At 39.7% G+C, this 19,427-nt stretch overlaps 1 protein-coding gene and 4 non-coding genes across 7 annotated transcripts; 3 read left to right on the forward strand and 2 right to left on the reverse strand.

The window, feature by feature from the left end:
• Positions 1 to 502: 502 nt before the first annotated feature.
• On the reverse strand, positions 503 to 584 carry Trnas-aga. The gene has a single exon. It is a non-coding gene; the product is annotated as a tRNA-Ser (tRNA).
• A 925-nt stretch (positions 585 to 1,509) lies between these two features.
• On the reverse strand, positions 1,510 to 4,900 carry LOC125227542. Of its 3 annotated transcripts, none has more exons than XM_048131877.1 (3): positions 3,724 to 4,279; positions 2,688 to 2,847; positions 1,510 to 2,147 (listed from the first exon to the last, which is right to left on the reverse strand). In XM_048131877.1, exons 1-3 carry the CDS (start codon positions 4,012 to 4,014, stop codon positions 1,705 to 1,707), a joined length of 894 nt encoding a protein of 297 aa, XP_047987834.1. In that variant the 5' UTR covers positions 4,015 to 4,279; the 3' UTR covers positions 1,510 to 1,704. The 3 variants fall into 3 exon arrangements, with proteins under 3 accessions (XP_047987834.1, XP_047987836.1, XP_047987835.1); XM_048131879.1 differs by lacking the exon at positions 3,724 to 4,279 and adding an exon at positions 3,448 to 3,654; XM_048131878.1 differs by lacking the exon at positions 2,688 to 2,847 and having other exon boundaries at positions 3,724 to 4,900.
• Positions 4,901 to 12,482: 7,582 nt separating this feature from the next.
• On the forward strand, positions 12,483 to 12,564 carry Trnas-aga. Its single transcript has one exon. It is a non-coding gene; the product is annotated as a tRNA-Ser (tRNA).
• Positions 12,565 to 16,200: 3,636 nt separating this feature from the next.
• On the forward strand, positions 16,201 to 16,282 carry Trnas-uga. The gene has a single exon. It is a non-coding gene; the product is annotated as a tRNA-Ser (tRNA).
• A 1,579-nt stretch (positions 16,283 to 17,861) lies between these two features.
• On the forward strand, positions 17,862 to 17,943 carry Trnas-uga. The gene has a single exon. It is a non-coding gene; the product is annotated as a tRNA-Ser (tRNA).
• Positions 17,944 to 19,427: the final 1,484 nt, after the last annotated feature.

A 19,427-nucleotide genomic window follows, 5' to 3' on the forward strand; every position in this document is an offset into this window, starting at 1 on the left:
CTTTTCTAAGAAACCCAAAAACAGCTATGATACGATGTTCCATCATGTAGTTCCAGTTCATATCTTTCGGCTTCATCATCAGACCTTGAAACCTAATTGTAGTCAAAGTTCATTACAAGACTTTTCTAAGAAACCCAAAAACGGCTATGATACGATGTTCCATCATGTAGTTCCAGTTCATATCTTCCGACTCCATCATCAGATCAGCTCAACAGTACCATATTATTGTATTGTCATCGGAACTACATATATCTGCCAATTTTCATTACGCTACGACTCCTGGAAGATGGTTAAATTAGCTTCCTTAGATTCCATTACATACATAGTTACATACACGACGACCTAATAAAAGCGTGTTAATATCTTTGCTCCCTTGTGACACAATCTACGTACCTATGTATATTCAACATACACAACACTTGACATGTGTTATGTTGACAACAGAAACTTCAAATTGAAGTTTTTGACATATAAATATAATGTATAGCTATTTAAAAAAGTTCGCAGTCGGTAGGATTCGAACCTACGCTCCCAGAGGGAATCTGATTTCTAGTCAGACGCCTTAACCGCTCGGCCACGACTGCTGCACACTTGCCTCTCGAAATTAGCCTTCACTTGCGTTCATTAAAAGTATGTACTTTCACCATCGGATGTCCGATGAGCCGAACGTGACACATGTAGGTCAAGTCGTGTTGCGTATGACTTTGAACGTCAAAGTTGATATCATTTTGTACAGTCGAGTTCAAAAATATGTGTACATTTTTTTACCTCATTGCATAGAGTTAAGGTAAAAAAATGTATACATATTTATGAACTTGATCAAGCACGAATAAGATGCTCTAATAGCAGAATTGGGCAATTACGTAAATTATTATAACTACTGTCTAATGGCCGATACAGGTGGTTTGCAACCCAACTGTGTGTTTACAGCGTGTCGATTCCATACGAGCGAATAATGTATCCAATGTTTGTATCTGATCATACGAATCGTATAGGATAATCATTTTGTTAAAAAGTGTTACTAATTAAGAGTAATTTTTTTTTTAAATCTGAGCAAGCGGCAATGTACGCCGTCCGACTTAATGTCAACTGACATAAACGTCATGTCGTAATGACGGTTAGGTAAGTACGCTAATGGACGTGGACGTAATAGATTCAATCAATCAATCAATCAATTTATTTATTTTGCCATAATAAGGGTTGGATTACAGATATTATTCAAAGTGAGGGTACTCCTTAATTAGCTATCTTAATAGCATGCAAAAATTTCGCAAATATTGACATATGTACAAATCTTAACTAAACAATGATATTTCTACCTTTCTAAATAATACATACCTACTACCAATAATTATCACATTAATATTAAATGATTATACATTAATTAATTAAAAACTAATAGGTATGGCAGGAACAGCAGGCAGGTACTCTTCAATGACTTCTTCTTATTTTTGATTTTACGAAATGATTTTATTTTACTTAATTAAATGAATTTTAACAATTATTTGAATGTATGGCGATTCGATATAAAATTTGCAAAAATCGCGAGAGCGGCTTGTGTGCCGTGTCGTAGAGGATGGTAAAGTGGGAGAGGCTGTCGCCGCGCCCCCGCGCGGCCGTGTGTGGAACTCGTCCTCTTCTTGGGAGGTCCGCTAGATGGCGCTGTGCTCGCGAACATGCCCCCGGCCTTGAAAGCACCCGCTTTCAATGTGGTAGTGGTGATGCGGATGAGGTAGGCGCAGTGTCGCCCTCTGGCGGCATCAAGAGAGGGCAAAGTTTGGTGAATGCCCTTCGTATGGTCCCGTTCGCTGTTTTTACGTCAGCGACGCGAGACACTCCGTCGTTGCCTGTGAACAAAGCTACCACCCGGCCCAAACGCCATTTGAGGGGTGGTAGATTATCTTCTTTCACCAGAACTAAAGCGTTTAAAACGATATCCTGGCCTTGCGTCTGCCATTTAGTTCTGGTCTGCAGCTCAGAAATATATTGTTTCGACCATCGCTGCCAAAAGTGTTGTCGCATTTTCTCCAGCATCTCGTAGCGTGGGAGCCGGCCCGTTTCTGCCGTCAGGTCCTTGCAGGGGGGTGCTGTCAGCGGTCGGCCAATAAGGAAATGAGCTGGAGTTAATGCGGAGAGGTCGTTAGGATCTGTGGAAAGAGGATGCATGGGTCGGGAATTTAGCAGGGCCTCCGCCTGTGCTAAAACCGTGCTAAATTCCTCGAACGTTAAATTCGCGTTACCTATAACGCGTTTCAAGTGGTATTTGCAAGACTGTACAGCTCTTTCACACAATCCAGACATATGCGGAGCATATGGGGGGTTAAAATGTAAATTAATGTTTTCATCAGAGGCACACTCAATGATATTATCAGCGTGACCTTGAAGGAACGATGAAAGTTCTTTCATTGCCCCTACAAAGTTGCGGCCATTGTCCGAATATATGACGTTAGGCTTACCGCGGCGCGAAATAAAGCGTTTAAGTGCGAGTAGGTATCCTTCAGTACTAAGATTAGTAACTAAGTCTAGATAAACCGCGCGCGTCGTGAAGCAAACTATCAGACAGATGTATGCTTTCTGAGGTTTAGCACCCCTGCCCCTACGGTTAAGTACATATACTGGTCCCGCGTAGTCTACCCCGCAACTCATGAAGGCGAACCCTGGGTCTAAACGTAGCGAAGGTAAGTTACCCATAATAGGCGCGAACGTCTGTGCCTTCATGCGAATGCAGGTCACACAGGTGCGTACCACTCGCTTGGCTAAATTAGTGCCTCCGAGAGGCCACCAGCAGTCTTTGACAGTAGACAGCAGGAGACTAGGCGGAGCATGCAGTAAGCGTATGTGTTCACTCTGAAACAAAAGTTGTGTGAAACGATGTTTCGAACAAATCAAAATCGGATGTTTTTTGTCGTATGTAAAATGAGATGCGTTACTAATACGACCACCGACCCTTATCAATTTATCGGCGCCTAGAAAAATATTTAATTTATTTATTCCGCGCGCGTGTTTAATAGGTATATTGTTTATCATCTTATCGTACTCAACAGGAAAAGATTTTATTTGCGAAAGGCGCGCCAGATGTTGCATCGATGCATTCAATTCGTCAACAGTCAGCGGGCCAGTTTTTCGATTTAATTTATTTTTAATGCGTGTGTTATTTATAAATCTTAAAACATAGGCACCCGCGCGTCGTAAGCGGTTAAAAGATGAAAACTTGTCGAATTGGAATGTATCGGTATCAATTTGACTTGCCATACTAATTGTGTGTGTTTTTAATTCAGGTAAATCGGCCGGTATTATTTCAGAAGTGCGCGACAAAGTGCTAGGTAACCAGTTCGATTCTGGTTCACGCAAAAAGGGCGGTCCATTAAACCAGAACGAGCTATTGATAAGCGCGTCCAGTTCAAGGCCGCGGCTAACTAAATCAGCTGCGTTATTCTTGCTACTTACATGTAACCACTGTGCACTCCCGGTTAACTCGTTTATCTCCGACACCCTGTTTTGAACGAATGTTTTGAGTGTGTGGGGGGACATACGAATCCACCCAAGCACGATTGTACTATCACACCAAAAGTAAACAGAATCAAACTTCACTTTAAGCGATTTAACTATCTTTGAGTATAATCTAGCGGCTAACAACGCGCCTAGTAATTCAAGTTTAGCTATACTAACAGATTTTAAGGGCGCGACCTTACTCTTCGCACACAACAGATGTACTGTAATTACCTCGTTGTTATCTCCCGAAACCGTACGCACATATGCACAAGTCCCGTAGGCCGCTTGACTTGCATCGCAAAAAAAGTGCAGCTGTGTGCTATGCGCAGACGCATTCATTACATAACGAGGAATACGGACGCTATGTATGTGTTGTGTATGTGTGAGTATGTATTTACGCCAAGCTGATGCGACGTCATTAGGTACTTCCGAGTCCCAATCTAAACGGCAAAGCCACAATTTTTGAAGTAATATTTTGGCAATAATTATGGCTGGCGAAAGTAGCCCGAGAGGGTCATACATTTGTGATATAACAGATAATATTTTGCGTTTTGTTATCGGATCATTAGCATTATCCTGTTGTATCTTTGCCGTGTAATGAAACTCGTCAGTGTTGTTAGTCCATCCCAAACCGAGTGTTTTACTTTGACAGTTATCGCCCAAACATAATTCGCGTGACGTTATTTTAGACGAGGAAAATTGCGAAACGTCAAAATTAAACACCCATTTTCGCAGTGGGAAACAGCCTGACTGGAGTACGTCGGTGACCTTTTCACAGATATCAATTAAAGCGTGTTTATTATTATTTCCCGTAATTAGGTCATCTACGTAACAGTCTTCTAATATAGTGCGAGAGACCTCTTCGTCAGCACATTCTTTTGCCAGCTGATTGAGACAGCGGATGGCTAAAAATGCCCCCGACGACGTACCGAAAGTTACCGTATTCAGCTGGTAAATATTTAGCGGCTCGGAAGGGTTCTCTCGCCACAAAATTAGTTGAAGGTTCCGTTGGTCAGGTTGAATAAGGACTTGCCTGTACATTTTTTCTACATCTGCGCAGGCTACGTATTTATGTTCACGAAATCGCAGCAATATAGAAAAAATGTCGTTTTGTATGGTTGCGCCGACTAGCAGTAAATCGTTCAAGGATTTACCTGAACTAGTAGGCATTGAGCAGTTGTAAACAACTCTCAATCGTGTAGTGAGACTGTCCTTAAAAACAGCGTGGTGTATCAGAAAGCAGTAAGGCTTAGTGTATGTGTGTATAAGTGACATGTGCCCTAGCTCAATGTACTCACGCATGTTATCACAGTACATCTTTTTGTATTCTGGGAGTCGCTCGAATTTGCGTTCTAATGATAAAAACCTACTCCTAGCGATATCGTAGGTATCGCCGAGCGCGTCAGCTGATTCCTTCAAGGGTAAACGTACCAGAAAACGACCATCCTTATCGCGTTGCGTGGTTGAAACGAACAGCTGTTCGCAGGCGCGTTCGTCGTCTGTCAGTCCGTCTCCTATCTTAGGCACCTCCTCGAGCTCCCAAAACTGTTTTAATTGCGTGTCTAAAGTTTGCGTGAAATGACAAGTAGTCTTATTAATTTTATTGCGTGTATTATTTAGTGGACCCGCGACGATCCAACCAAGTTTAGTATCTTGTAAATAAGGCCCTTCTGCGAGAGGGATGCGATCCTTATTTAACAAGCCCCAGAAATAATCACCGCCTAACAATATATCAATATCTGACGATTTGAAATAATTAGGGTCCGAGAGATGAATATTGTCTGGAATGCGAATGGAATGCGTGCTAATTGCTGCTGACGGCAACGGTTCCGTTAAAGTAGGGAGTACCATACAATTAATGCGTGTATGGTAGTCACCTGTGATCGACTGCAGGTTAAGTTCGCACGATTGCGTGGTTTGCGTGACTAATTTACCTAACCCGGAAATATTATAAGTGGACTGTACCAAAGGCGTATTTATTTTATCTATAAAAGATTGCGCGACATAACTGTGCTCTGAGCCATTATCGAGAAATACCCTAGCCCTATGTAACTTGTTGTTGCTATCAACAACATCTGCCAATGCAGTACATAACAGCGTCGGTCTCAATGGCGGTGAGTGTGTGTGCGAATTAAGTGTGAGAGTGTGATGTGTTGAGGTGGCGGGGACAGCGCTCACCGATGGCTTGTTGTTTACATCGCCAGCCGGTGTTGATGCGCGGTCACTGTCACTACTCAGGCTATGAATCAAGCTATTATGTTTTTTCTGGCAGATCCTACACGGGCCATAGAAGCAGTTGTCAACTGTGTGACCAACGCGAAGACAATTGTGACATAGTTTCTTATCTTCAATTAATTTAATTCTGTCAGGAACAGTTAAATCAAGAAAGCTATTGCACGAATAAAGCGGATGATTAGCGTTGCACATTTGACAAATGCGAGGCAAAGTGCGTTTGGAACTGGATTTGTTTGTGTGTGAAATAGTTGAGCTAGAAGCATAGCTATGTGTTGCGTGTGCGTTGTGTGATTGTGACTGATTTGATGACTTTTTATTTTCATGCGTGTTTGTGTGCGTGTTTTTAGAATGATTGGCAGCAATAGACTCCAACATATCTGCACGGTTTTGTAAAAAGGTTATCAAATCAGTTAGTTTAATGTGAGAGGTAGAATCATGCCGATTAAAGTTGACTGAGCCCTTGTGTTCTTCCCACTCGCGTTCCGTAGCCGCGTCTAGCTTTGTGACGATTAAATAAATAACTAGCGTGTCCCAGGAGTCCGTAGGCTCACCTAGGGTTTTCAGGGCACGAAGGGAACGTAACACAGAGTCAATCAGCTTTCTAATCTGTGTAGCAGATTCTTTATTTAATTATTGCGTGTTAAATAGTGACTTTACGTAATTGTGTGTGAGTAACCTATGGTTATTGAAACGATTTTCGAGAAGCTCCCACGCGATCGTATAGTTCTCTGCGGAGAACTCTAAGGACTTGATAACTTGCAACGCGGTACCGGTTAATGCTGCGCGTAGGTAATGGAACTTTTGTATGGCGCCTAGGTCCTTAGAATCGTGTATTAGAGAAGTATACGTGTCCCTAAAACCTAACCAATGCTCGTACGAACCGTCGAAGGTAGGGAGCGCTATCGTAGGTAATTTAACCTTATATCCCACGGTATCTGTGCTGGCAGGGGCAGCGGCGCTGCCGTTAGCAACAGCGGGGCTGTTGCCGACGTCAGCTAATTCGGTCGCTGCGGCCACTGTCTGATAATATTGCGTCTCGAACTCTTCGCGGTATTCTAGATGATTAGGAAGGTCAGCACTCGACTCTGCTAAGTCCTCTAATCTAGTTTGAACGACATCGAAATCTTGATAATAACTCGCGGCGTTATTTATGCGTAATTGTAACTCGAGTTTTTGAATATTCGTTAAAGTAGCCTTATTAAGCGTAGAGACATATTTAGCGAACAACGTGAGTTTACCCTTGAGTGTGCCACGTCTTTGCGTTAAGACTCGCGCATCGTTCAAATCCACGGTTAAAGAAATTGGAGTAACTGATGTTTTAGGAGTAGCCATGGTGTGTGTGTGAAAGAATGTAAAGCACTTACAGTTTAATCCCGAAACTCGCTACTGGCACGTAATGGCGGCCATGCGCGCCACGCGGTGTCGAACTGGAAGGTTACAAAATGGACACGGTTTTAGCACAATGCCGAATGAAGGGAAGAAGATGAGGAATGGATGACCTGACCGTTTCTTGCTGTGCTGATCCTGGCGCTGGTTGATGGCATCCGGCTCGAAGGACCAAATGTTGGGGCGTTGGCGACTAATAGGTATGGCAGGAACAGCAGGCAGGTACTCTTCAATGACTTCTTCTTATTTTTGATTTTACGAAATGATTTTATTTTACTTAATTAAATGAATTTTAACAATTATTTGAATGTATGGCGATTCGATATAAAATTTGCAAAAATCGCGAGAGCGGCTTGTGTGCCGTGTCGTAGAGGATGGTAAAGTGGGAGAGGCTGTCGCCGCGCCCCCGCACGGCCGTGTGTGGAACTCGTCCTCTTCTTGGGAGGTCCGCTAGATGGCGCTGTGCTCGCGAACAATAAATAATACATTACTAATGTAATACAATTAATTCAAATCGAAGAAACGTTTGCGTTGCGAAATTGCGTTCTGAATTATTATGTATGAAAAAAAAATCTCATCTATTCATAAAAAATGTATTTAGGTTCCTTAGGTCCGATACTAAATTGTTATTAAAATATTCGCCCGTATGGAATACACACGCTGTACAGACGTTGCAGTTCTTTAGCGTGCCGCCAGCGTTCAGTTATCATACAGGCGGTAACGTTGCAAAACATTGTAATAAGTAGATATCTTTTTTTTAATACTACGTCGGTGGCAAACAAGCACACGGTCCGCCTGATGGAAAGCGGTACCTAGCCTATATTTTATTTAACTCATATTCAGTAAAAAAAATACAAATTACGCTATTTATTATGATTGTCGAATTGGGATCCGAATGTACAGTCATTACTCCAATAAGGGAGTGTCAGATATTATTCTCTACAAATAAGGGAGTGTCAGATATTATTCTCTACAAAATAAGGGAGTGTCAGATATTATTCTCTACAAATAAGGGAGTTTCAGATATTATTCTCTACAAAATAAGGGAGTGTCAGATATTATTCTCTACAAAATAAGGGAGTGTCAGATATTATTCTCTACAAATAAGGGAGTGTCAGATATTATTCTCTACAAAATAAGGGAGTGTCAGATATTATTCTCTACAAATAAGGGAATGTCAGATATTATTCTCTACAAAATAAGGGAGTGTCAGATATTATTCTCTACAAATAAGGGAGAATCAGATATTATTCTCTACAAATAAGGGAGTGTCAGATATTATTGCGGCCCGTGCTGTGTAATGTCTTATTGAAGGCGACTGTACATGACGTACATGTTAATATCAATGACGACATTTGCACTAAGAGCCCAGAGCCGCCAGACCTTCCTCATTTTCTCAAGGATGAAATTTCGGGATAATGAAGAGTTCGTATCGACGTTTAATGTCTGGCATATTACCTAGTTCGGCCCGTCGGCCATTTTTTTGCTATAAGGTTTTTTTAATACGAACTTTCCTTAAATTCTCAAGGCTGATTTTTAAATAAGTTCGTGTTATAGAATACTGTTAGGAATTGACTATCATCATTTCCTAATCATTTGCGCCGGCCGCAGCTTGAGAAATTAGGGTAAGTTAGAGAGACTTTCAAGCGTCAGGATCAAATCCTTACAGTCTTTTATAACACATTTTGACGACCGGTCTGGCGCAGTCGGTAGTAACCCTGCCTGCTGCGCCGCGGTCCTGGGTTCGAATCCCGGTAAGGGCATTTATTTATTTATTTATTTAATCTTTATTGCACAAAAGAAAAATCTTACAGTACAAAAAGGCGGACTTAATGCTTTAAGATTTATATGTGTGATGAGATATTTGTTCCTGAGTCATGGATGTTTTCTATGTATATAAGTATTTATATATTATATATATCGTTGTCTGTGTACCCACAACACAAGCCTTCTTGAGCTTACCGTGGGCCTCAGTCAATCTATGTAAGAATGTCCTATAATATTTATTATTTATTTATTTATTTACATATATTATATAAAAATCACCCTAAAGTCCTGAAGGAAAGTTAGGGTTTTAAAAAACCTTATAGGTAATATGCAAACATTAAATGACGATACGAACTAAGATCGAAGGTTTGATTTCGTAGCATCGCAACGGATCCCATCGCCGTCGCGGGTCCGTCGCCATCGCGTCGCATCGCATCGCCTATCACCGATAGTTCATCGACAACGCCCACCTAACGCCGTGGCTTGCGTGGGTGACGGTCGCGCGATGGTCGCGCGACGGCGATGCGACGCATACGAAATCAAACCTTAACGATATGTCGCGCGACCGTCGCCCACGCAAGACACGGCGTAAAACACTTCCATAGAGATGGAAGGTTTGATTTCGTCGCGCCGCGTCGTGTCGCACCGCCGTCGCGCGACCGTTACGCGACCGTCGTCCGCGCAAGACACGGCGTTACTATGCAAAATGCAAAATTTGAAAGGTCCTTTTCATTTCACTCTCTATTTGATGGCGACTGCACAAGTACAATTGTCTAGCGGTCTATTAGTGCGGCCATGTTTGTCCGCTGATTGCGGACTGTTCCCAATCAATCAACTTGGCTGCGGTGGCCACACATCTCGTCGATTCTTTTTATCTTTTTTGAAAAGAAGAATTTTTAGGCAGTATTTTGATAAGAAAATATGGGGCACACGAGTGAAGTTGTTATGGCAGTTGCATTTGTTTACGTTGTATTTTTTACTTTCAATAGGTAAATATTAATAACTAATAATGCATGTGGCTATGAAGCCTATGTGCGGAGTTGGTAGTGGGGTAAATATAATTTAAAATACGGATTTTCCTACGAAGCATAAGTAGTTTTTCTGAATAGGTATTTGCAATTTTTTTTAAGCCCGTTTATGTGTCCCACTGCTGGGCAAAGGCCTCTCCCCGTGATTTCCACAGCTCCCATTGGTGTGCTATTTCTGGCCAATTAATCATCAAGGTAACAAGGTCGGTGCCTACCTATGTATGTTGAATGTTTCCTTAAGTTTTGTGTTGTAAGTACCTATATACCGCGCACGTGACACCCCTTGAGTTGCAGGCGTCCATAGGTTACGGTGACCGCTTTCCATCAGGCGGGCCGTAAACCTGTTTGCCACCGACGTGACATAAAAAAAAGTAGGTATATATATACCTACATAATATAAGTAATATGAAATTATAACGTGACGTCAGAGATACCTCTTTACTCATATGTTTAAAACAAATATTCTTTTGATATTTTGCTTAATAAACATATTCAGTCAGACTATTTACCGAAATGATGATAAATCGAAATACATACCTACAAGTATTCCGTGACACACCTGTGTCAACAAAATTAACTAGCATTGTTTTATATTTCAGCGTTTAATATACCTAATTTACAAAGAGAAGGATAAAAAAATTCAAAGTACTTATATCCATAATATTGTCTTCGGTTACCGCGATAGTTACTCATGAAATAAAACTATGGAAACGGATTAAATCGCGTATAATGAATCTATAATTCATCCCGTCATTTCGACCATTTTTCAGCGTTCTTGGTCAACGGGCGATTTAATCCGTTTCCATAGTTTTATTTCATACTTATATCCATATTAATAATATAGACGGGAAAGTGTGTGTCTGTTTGTTTGTCCGTCTTTCACGGCAAAACGGAGTGATGTATTGGCGTGATTTTTTAAGTGGAGATAGTTGAAGGGATGGAGAGTGACATCTTAGGCTAACTTTTGTGTCTCTGACCCCCTACTTCCCCAAAACGGGGGGTGGAAGTTTGTATGGATCATTCCGCAATTTTCGAATTTAACGCGAGCGAAGCCGCGGGAAAAAGCTAGTCTAGGTATATATTTTTATGATATAGGAGGCAACAAGGTGGACTGATGACCTGGTGAAGGTCGCAGGAGTCCGCTGGATGCGGGTGGCGCAGGACAGGTCATTGTGACAATCTTTCACTGAGAGAAATTTGCATTGTGAATTTAACAAGTTCGACTTGTTGCGGTTTATCCGTTTGAATCAGCCAAACGTATGTTTAAAACAATATGTGTCAGGTTGTTTTTATAAAATCGACTTGTTGATTCAAATATATTGCCGATTCAAATGACAAGTAGCTTGTTGTTTGAACCAAAGAGCACGTAGGCGCTATTTTAACCAAAAAACTTGTTGAACGAACATGAAAACTGGTTGTATTTTCTCTCAGTGTTGGGGGAGGCCTATGTCCAGCAGATTGTCTGTGGACGTCTTTCGGCTGATATGATGATGATGATGATGATGATGAGGAGGCAAACGACACACCGATCACCTGCTGATAAGCGATTACCACCGCCCATGGACATCTGTAACAACAGAGGTGTTGAAAGTACGTTGGGCATGAGCACGTAAAAAAAATACCTATTTGTAAATTCCATTTGCTAATGCAAAGGTTGTCCATCGTGGTACAACGTGGCAATGCGGCGAGCGTGATGGGCTCCTTTGCAGCGACAAGGACTCGGAGTGGACTTAGTCGGTAGTTTTGTTCTAATTTTATTTGTAATTATTAATTTATAAAGTTATTAGTATGTATTATAAGTAGAGAAGGGCCGAATATTCGGTAAATATTCAGTATTCGGCATATTCTGCAAGTTTTTCAATGTTCGTATTCGGCCGAATAATTCGGTTGCATTGCCGAATATTTACCAAATAAACAAAGCAAATAACTAATGAAGATCTTACGCATTCCATTGGATAATAAGCTCCTATTTTAGTATAGTTTTCTAAGGAACTACTAAAAACAGATAATTATGCGTCAAAAATTCAAAATGTAAATACAATTGTTTTTTAAAAAAGTTAAAAAACCGTAGTTTAAGAGTTGAGAAGAGTTCAGAATTATTTTAACTGAGTTTTAGTTATCCACTAAATCATAATTCATAAGAACATAGTTGTAGTAACATATTATGTAACCGTTATCAATCATTTACTAGTTTTAATCTTAACATCCACTTTAGAAATATGGCGTAACCGAATATTCGGCCGAATGTTCGGTTCGGTAAGAGCTGAACCGAATGTTCGGCCGAATATTCGTATTCGGCAAAATCCATATTCGGCCCATCACTAATTATAAGTCTTGATTGTAATTATTTTATCTTTATATTAATAAACTTTATGTTATATTTACTATTCGACAATCATAAATCTTAATTTATCTACATAAACTTAAGTATTAATATTTCCTTATCAATCAATACCAATAAAATAATAATTAGGTACAATTATTTTATTAGTGAAAGTATTCATCACATACGTGAGTACCTAGGTACACTGAGTACATGGCACGCACTCGCGATTTTCAACCATTTGTCAAGCAGCAGTCGTGGCCGAGCGGTTAAGGCGTCTGACTAGAAATCAGATTCCCTCTGGGAGCGTAGGTTCGAATCCTACCGACTGCGAAACTTTTTGTATTTTTTTTTGCCATTGGCATTTAATAACTGTGTTTATAAAATACTAGCTTTTGCCCGCGGCTTCGCACGCGTTAGAAAGAGACAAAAAGTAGCCTATGTCACTCTCCATCCCTTCAACTATGTCCACTTCAAAAATCACATAAATTCCTTGCTATTTTGCCGTGAAAGACGGACAAACAAACAGACACACACACTTTCCCATTTATAATATTAAGTCTGGATTACTACAAATAATTACAATTTATAAAAGTATTTTTTTAACTATTTTTTTTTAATATTGTCTTCGGTTACCGCGATAGTTACTCATGAAATAAAACTATGGAAATGGATTAAATCGCGTATAATGAATTTAAAATACATCAAATATTTTTTTTATTTTTTTTTTTCAAACAAAGAACTCAAAGAAGACGTGACAGTATATGTATATACGGTCAGCCAAGAAAGTGGTTTACCACCTTTCGGCTCTATGTTAAACACATAAGGACGGAAAGTTGGCTGACTGTACGCATGCGTAAACGTCGGTTCGACTCCGGACTCAGCTGGTCGACTTGTTAACAAACTATACCAATAGTCTAAAATTTGAAACAGTTATCGCAACATCAATAATTTATGGACTAGCTAAAGTAAGTAGAATGACTGGTATTTTCAAAAACGATTGGATACCTACTGGACTGACAAAACCCATACAAAAAAGCGTAGGCACCCCTGAAATGTATGGGATTTTTAGGCTTAAAACTAGATGGCGCTGGTCGCAAACTGGAAGTGGCCAAAATCATTCTTTCCCCAAATATTTTTGGTGTTTTTATGTTTTATAAGAATAAATGACATATTAGTTTATTTTAAAATTATGATATCACGTCAATACACATTTGTAAAAAATAAATTTGTAGGTTGTAATGTTGTGCCCGTGTGGTGACGGGTTAAGAATTTCACCACCCCCTGTCTTCCCGTGGGTGTCGTAGAAGTCGACTGTGGGATTTGGGTGAAATTGTGGCGTAGGCGAGAGGCTGGCAACCTGTCACTGCAATGTCACAATTTTTCGTTTTTCGTTTTCTTTCAACCCCTTAATTGCCAAGAGTGGCACTGAGACTTTAGTAGTTTCATGTGCTCTGCCTACCCCTTTATGGGATACAGGCGTGATTGTATGTATGTATGTATGTATGTAAATTTGTAGGAATCATCAGTGTAGTTATGATAGTTTTTAATAGGTGGCGCTAAAAAATCAAGGTACGATTCTTATTATGAAGTATGTACGAGTACATCCTATGTAAAAATTCCTTGGTATTATTATAAGAATGATAACAAAAGCTATATTTAGCAAAATTACGCCGCTCCTCACATAAATCAGTAATCAGCAGTTAATACCAGTTTGATGAAATAATTATTAATCACGTGATGAGCTTACCTGTCATTAATTACCGCGGTAGTAAATACGATTATCATTTCGTTATAATATGCGCGATGGTTTATCTGTGCTACTACAAGTTTTAATATGTTTGTCGATAGCGTAAGTGCGTTTTCACATTATCCGATCCGGATTTAGGACCTATATCCCATATATTTAAGCCGCCATCTTTGATTTTTGTCTTTGAAATCCTTCCTACATACGATATCGGATCGGATAATGTGAAAACGCACTAAACGTCACAGAATAATATTTTTTATACTTACCACTTAGGTAGCAAATAAGCATACGGCCCGCCTGATGGGCAGCAGTCACCATAGCCTATTTGCTCGTTGCCGACCCGTTGAAACGTAAAAAATTGATACAGTCCTCTTCTGACGGCCATTTAAGCCACCATCTTTGATTTTTGCCTTTGAAATCCTTCCGACATTCGATATCGGATCGGAAAATGTGAAAACGCACTTAGAGCTAAAACCTAAACAAGTCATTCCGTACGTACCGCTTAGCGGGTTTAGTCTAGTTACCTACTCTAGTTTCGGGGTTATTACAAATTGAAAAAAAAAAATACTCTGCTACTTTGTACAAAAGGCCTTTTTAACGGCGTTGATGCCATTATGGAGAATTAAATAGTCTCACTATCCCTATTGATAGATGTCAACAATTAAGAATAAAAACCTTTAAAAAACGGTATAACTCATTTTGTGACGGTACATTTATTGTTTATTCGAAAATATTGGGTTGGTAAGAAAGTAATGAGCGATTGATTGAATTCCACATAAAATTTTTGAGAGAGTTCTAGAATCTTCTATGGTCGAAAGTATATAAAGGGCGAGTCGCACAGTTTCTCGTCAGTCATTCACTAGCTGTCGCCGAGCTAATATAAGGAAGAAAATGGACGAATTAAAAGTGCATGTAAGGCATTGCTTACTATATGAATTTCAGTCTGGCCATTCAGCCGCCGAAGCAGTGCGTAATATATGTCAGCGTGTTGCTCCTGAAGTTGTGTCTGAGGCCACGGCGAAAGGATGGTTCCAGCGGTTTCGTAGTGGCGACTTTTCATTATCAGATCAACCTAAGTCTGGTCGACCGGTGAAGATTGATGTAGCCAAATTAAAAACCTTAATTGAAGGAGATCCGAGGCTAACGAGTCGTACTCTTGCTACCGAGTTAGGCTGCTCTCATGTCACCATAGAAACACATTTACACGAGTTGGGAAAAAACTACAAATACAGTTTTTGGATACCGCACGAACTTGATAGAGATCAACTAAACCGCCGTGCCGATATCTGCATACAACTTCTGTATTTTCGCCGCACATTCAACTGGTTGGACCATCTTATCACTGGAGATGAAAAATGGGTCTTATATATAAATCACACACGTAAACGTCAGTGGCTAGCTCCAAACGAAAAAGGAATAGAGGCACCAAAAACAGAGCCTCACCCGAAAAAAGTTATGCTGTCCGTTTGGTGGGATATTCATGGTATTATTCACTGGGAACTCCTACCAAGTGGAATGACTGTTACCGCATCAGTATACTGTAATCAGCTTAAAAATTTAAACCAAAAAATCTGTCAGAATCGTCCACAGCATGCTAAAGTTTTTTTTCTTACACGACAATGCTCGCCCACACATTGCAAAAGTGACTCGGCTAAAGCTATTGGAGCTAGGTTGGAAAGTGATACCTCATCCACCGTACTCTCCAGACTTGGCACCTACGGATTACGCATTGTTAAGATCGCTAAGCAATGCCTTGAATGAAAAAAAGTTCGATGATCAAGCCCATCTACGACAGTACATAGCTGAGTTTTTTGAATCTAAACCTAAGAACTTCTTCGCCGATGCTATTCATTCTTTACCAGAACGATGGAGACAAGTAGTAGATAACGAAGGCCGTTATATTTTTGATAAATGATTAAAATAATAAATTAAATAAAAATTACAATATTGGTTATGATTCGCTCATTACTTTCTTACCAACCCAATACATACAAAAAAAAACAATTTAAAAAAATTCTAGAAATGACAAAATTCATATAATATTTTTTCTTTTTGTTATCTTTAAAAATGCGTGATTAACACCTTTGGGGTTATTCAGGCCCACTGTGTACTTACCTGCTGTTCCACTGTTAACATGAGTAACAATAGGTTTTAATTACAGTAAGCAATGTTATTATTAGACGAGTAAAAAGACCATGAATTTCGTCGAGTTATCCACAGCTGAGGTGTCCGAGTGGTTAAGGAGTTGGACTTGAAATCCAATGGGTTATACCCGCGCAGGTTCGAATCCTGTCCTCAGCGACTTTTTTTTAACCGACTTCAAAAAAGGAGGAGGTTCTCAATTCGACTGAATGTTTTTTTTTTTTTTTTTTGTCACTCGATATCTCCGAGAAGCGTGGACTGATTTTCAAATTTTTTTTTGATCGAACGGGTATAACCCCGAGATGGTCCCATTGGCACCAAGTCGGGGTCTGATGATGGGATCTTGGAGAAATCTGTATTTTTCAAAAGTACACCAGTATTTACGCCTGATGGTATACTTTTATGTGGCTGAGCTGATGATGGAAGGTCAACTCCTCAATGGTTAGGAGTTAAAGGATAATTCTTTCACTACTGTACATATATTCGGACTGATACATATAATATCACTAGGAACCACTAAAAATCAACAAATAAATTAACTTTTTAACAAAAAATAAAACCGCCTTCAAAAAAGCCTGTTACAAAACACGGAGAAACTAAAAAGCCAAAAATAATAAACCTTCAAATTCAGATTTCTTATCGGATTGCAATAATCTAAACATCCAAATTATAAACAAAGCAATTATTTTTGGAGTCGGGGCCAGCCTGCGTATGGTTGGGTGGGGCAAACAGGAAATAGCAAGGCGATGAACAGGTCTGGTACCGACTACAAAAATAATTGATTTGTTTATAATTTGGATGTTTAGATTATTGCAATCCGATAAGAAATCTGAATTCGAAGGTTTATTATTTTTGGCTTTTTAGTTTCTCCGTGTTTTGTAACAGGCTTTTTTGAAAGCGGTTTTATTTTTTATAAATTAAATAAATGTTGCGCAACATTATGCAAAACCAGCTGGAACAATGCAAGATAAACCTAGATTATAATTAATGTACATTATACTATTTTTTTGTTTCGGGCAGAAAGTAAGGTATTATGTTCAACAAATTAACAAAATAAAATAGAATACGAGAAGGCGTCTCAGACAATATCAACAAATTAAACCAAGAACGATATAATACGGGACTGACAGAGCCCATACAAAAAAATCGTACCCCTGAAATGTATGGTATTTTTAGGCTTAAACCTAGATAGCGCTGTTTCGCAGCCTGGAAGTGGCCAAAATCATATTTTCCCAAATATTTTTACGCGTTTTTATTTTTTATAAGAACAAGTGACATATTTCTTTATTTTAATATCATGATATCATGTGAATACACATTAAAAAAAAATTGTAGGCATCATCAGTGTAGTTATGATAGTTTTTAATAGGTGGCGCTAAAAATCGAGGTATGATTCTTAGTATTACACCTGAGACCAAGATTTCTAATACATTACTACATATAGGATATTAATATTTTCATGGCTGTAAGTACTCTAAAATGTCCACTTAGCAAGTTTTTTTTAAGTTTTACTCCCATAGTTCCGATCACTGGTAATAACTAAAGCTAAGTATGACCTATAGGATATATTATTATTATATTATCTATATTATATTCTGTAATGTCTGTATTATTTTAATTAAACACTATTGTACACTGTGGCTCAGTTGATAATATAAGAGTAACAATAGGTTATAATTACAGTACGTATTATATACTTAATTATAAAATGGTGGCAAATTTCGTCCAGTCGGTCACAGCTGAGGTGTCCGAGTGGTTAAGGAGTTGGACTTGAAATCCAATGGGTTATACCCGCGCAGGTTCGAATCCTGTCCTCAGCGGCTTTTTTGCATTATCTTTTTTTTTAAGATTAAAAAACGTTTTTAAACGTAATTTTGCCCTGGCCCTTGAGGACAAAAAGAGAAAGAAGATTTAGAAATGTTAATTTTTTTTTTTTTTTTCTTAGCCTATTGGAGTGTCCCACTGCTGGGCAAAGGCCTCTCCCCTGGCTCTCCATAATTCCCGATTCTCCGTTACTTCCGGCCAGTTATTTTGGAAGTCGTCAAGGTCGTCCCGCCATCTTTGCCTGGGCCTGCCCCGCCCACGCTTTTTCGTCGGCATCCACTTGGTGGCTATGTTAGCCCACCTATCCGGATGCATGCGATAGACGTGGCCGGCCCAGTCCCATTTAAGCCTGGCGGTTTTTCTGCCAACGTCAGCAATGCGAGTCTTAGAGCGCAGCGTGGTGTTACGGACACGGTCGGTCCTTTTAACACCTAAAATGCTGCGCTCCATAGCGCGTTGGCAAACCTTCAGTTTGGACTTCTGGTTTCCTGTGAGCGACCATGTTTGTGCACCGTAGGTTAGGACGGGCAGTATACACATGTCGACGAGTTTTCGCTTTAGTGAAAGTGGAAGGTGTCCCTTCATATGCTCCTTCATGGACCAGTAGCTCTTCCAGGCGTTATCGACACGGCGTTCGACTTCTTTGTCTTGCCTGTTGCTGAAAGAAACTAGCTGGCCCAAGTAAATGTACTCGTCGACATATTGTATATTCTGCCCGTCTACCTCGACCCTACGTTTCTTGCTGTTGGTCATTGCTTGGGTCTTTGCACGATTCATTTGAAGTCCAACCTGAAGGCTTGCATTGCTCAGATCTTGGAGCATTTGTTGTAATTCTGATTCCGAAGAGGCGAAAAGAATAATGTCGTCGGCGAAACGAAGGTTTGTTAATCTTCTGTCGCCGATGACTATCCCTCTAGCCTCCCAGGAAATGTTAAATATGGGAATAATATTGGTCACTTACAAAAAGAGCAAACTCGTGGACTCATAAAAAAAATGAAAAAAAATTGCAACGACTAAACTAAAGTACTAATTAGGCAATACCGGGATACCACTAATCAAACCTCCTCACGAAATTGCAAATGAAACGCATTTACCATTATGAACGAAATGCATTTAGTCATAATTATTTTTTCAGTACAAATGGTGTTTTTTTACGCACTAGTGCGAGAAGTGGTTCATTATATGTCAGGTCGAAACTTCGGAGGGCCATCTGTACTGAAAAACGTCGTTCGATACACGTGCGAAAAGGAAATTCGTAACTCGTGACGTCGATTTAAAACACTCCCTGCGGTCGTGTTTTAATTTATCGCCACTCGTTTCGAACTTCCTCTTTTACGCACTTGTATCGAAATGTACTATTTCACATGTACAACTGACACATTTGTTACCGCTTGATCAAAAAGACATAAGAAAAATTCTAAAGTTTTACTGATATTTGCTAGAAAAATCTAAATAAATCTGCATTATAACGAAGACAAGC

The sequence above is a fragment of the Leguminivora glycinivorella genome, chromosome 6 (genome assembly GCF_023078275.1).
Source record: "Leguminivora glycinivorella isolate SPB_JAAS2020 chromosome 6, LegGlyc_1.1, whole genome shotgun sequence".
In the NCBI taxonomy this organism is placed as follows: Eukaryota; Metazoa; Arthropoda; class Insecta; order Lepidoptera; family Tortricidae; genus Leguminivora; species Leguminivora glycinivorella.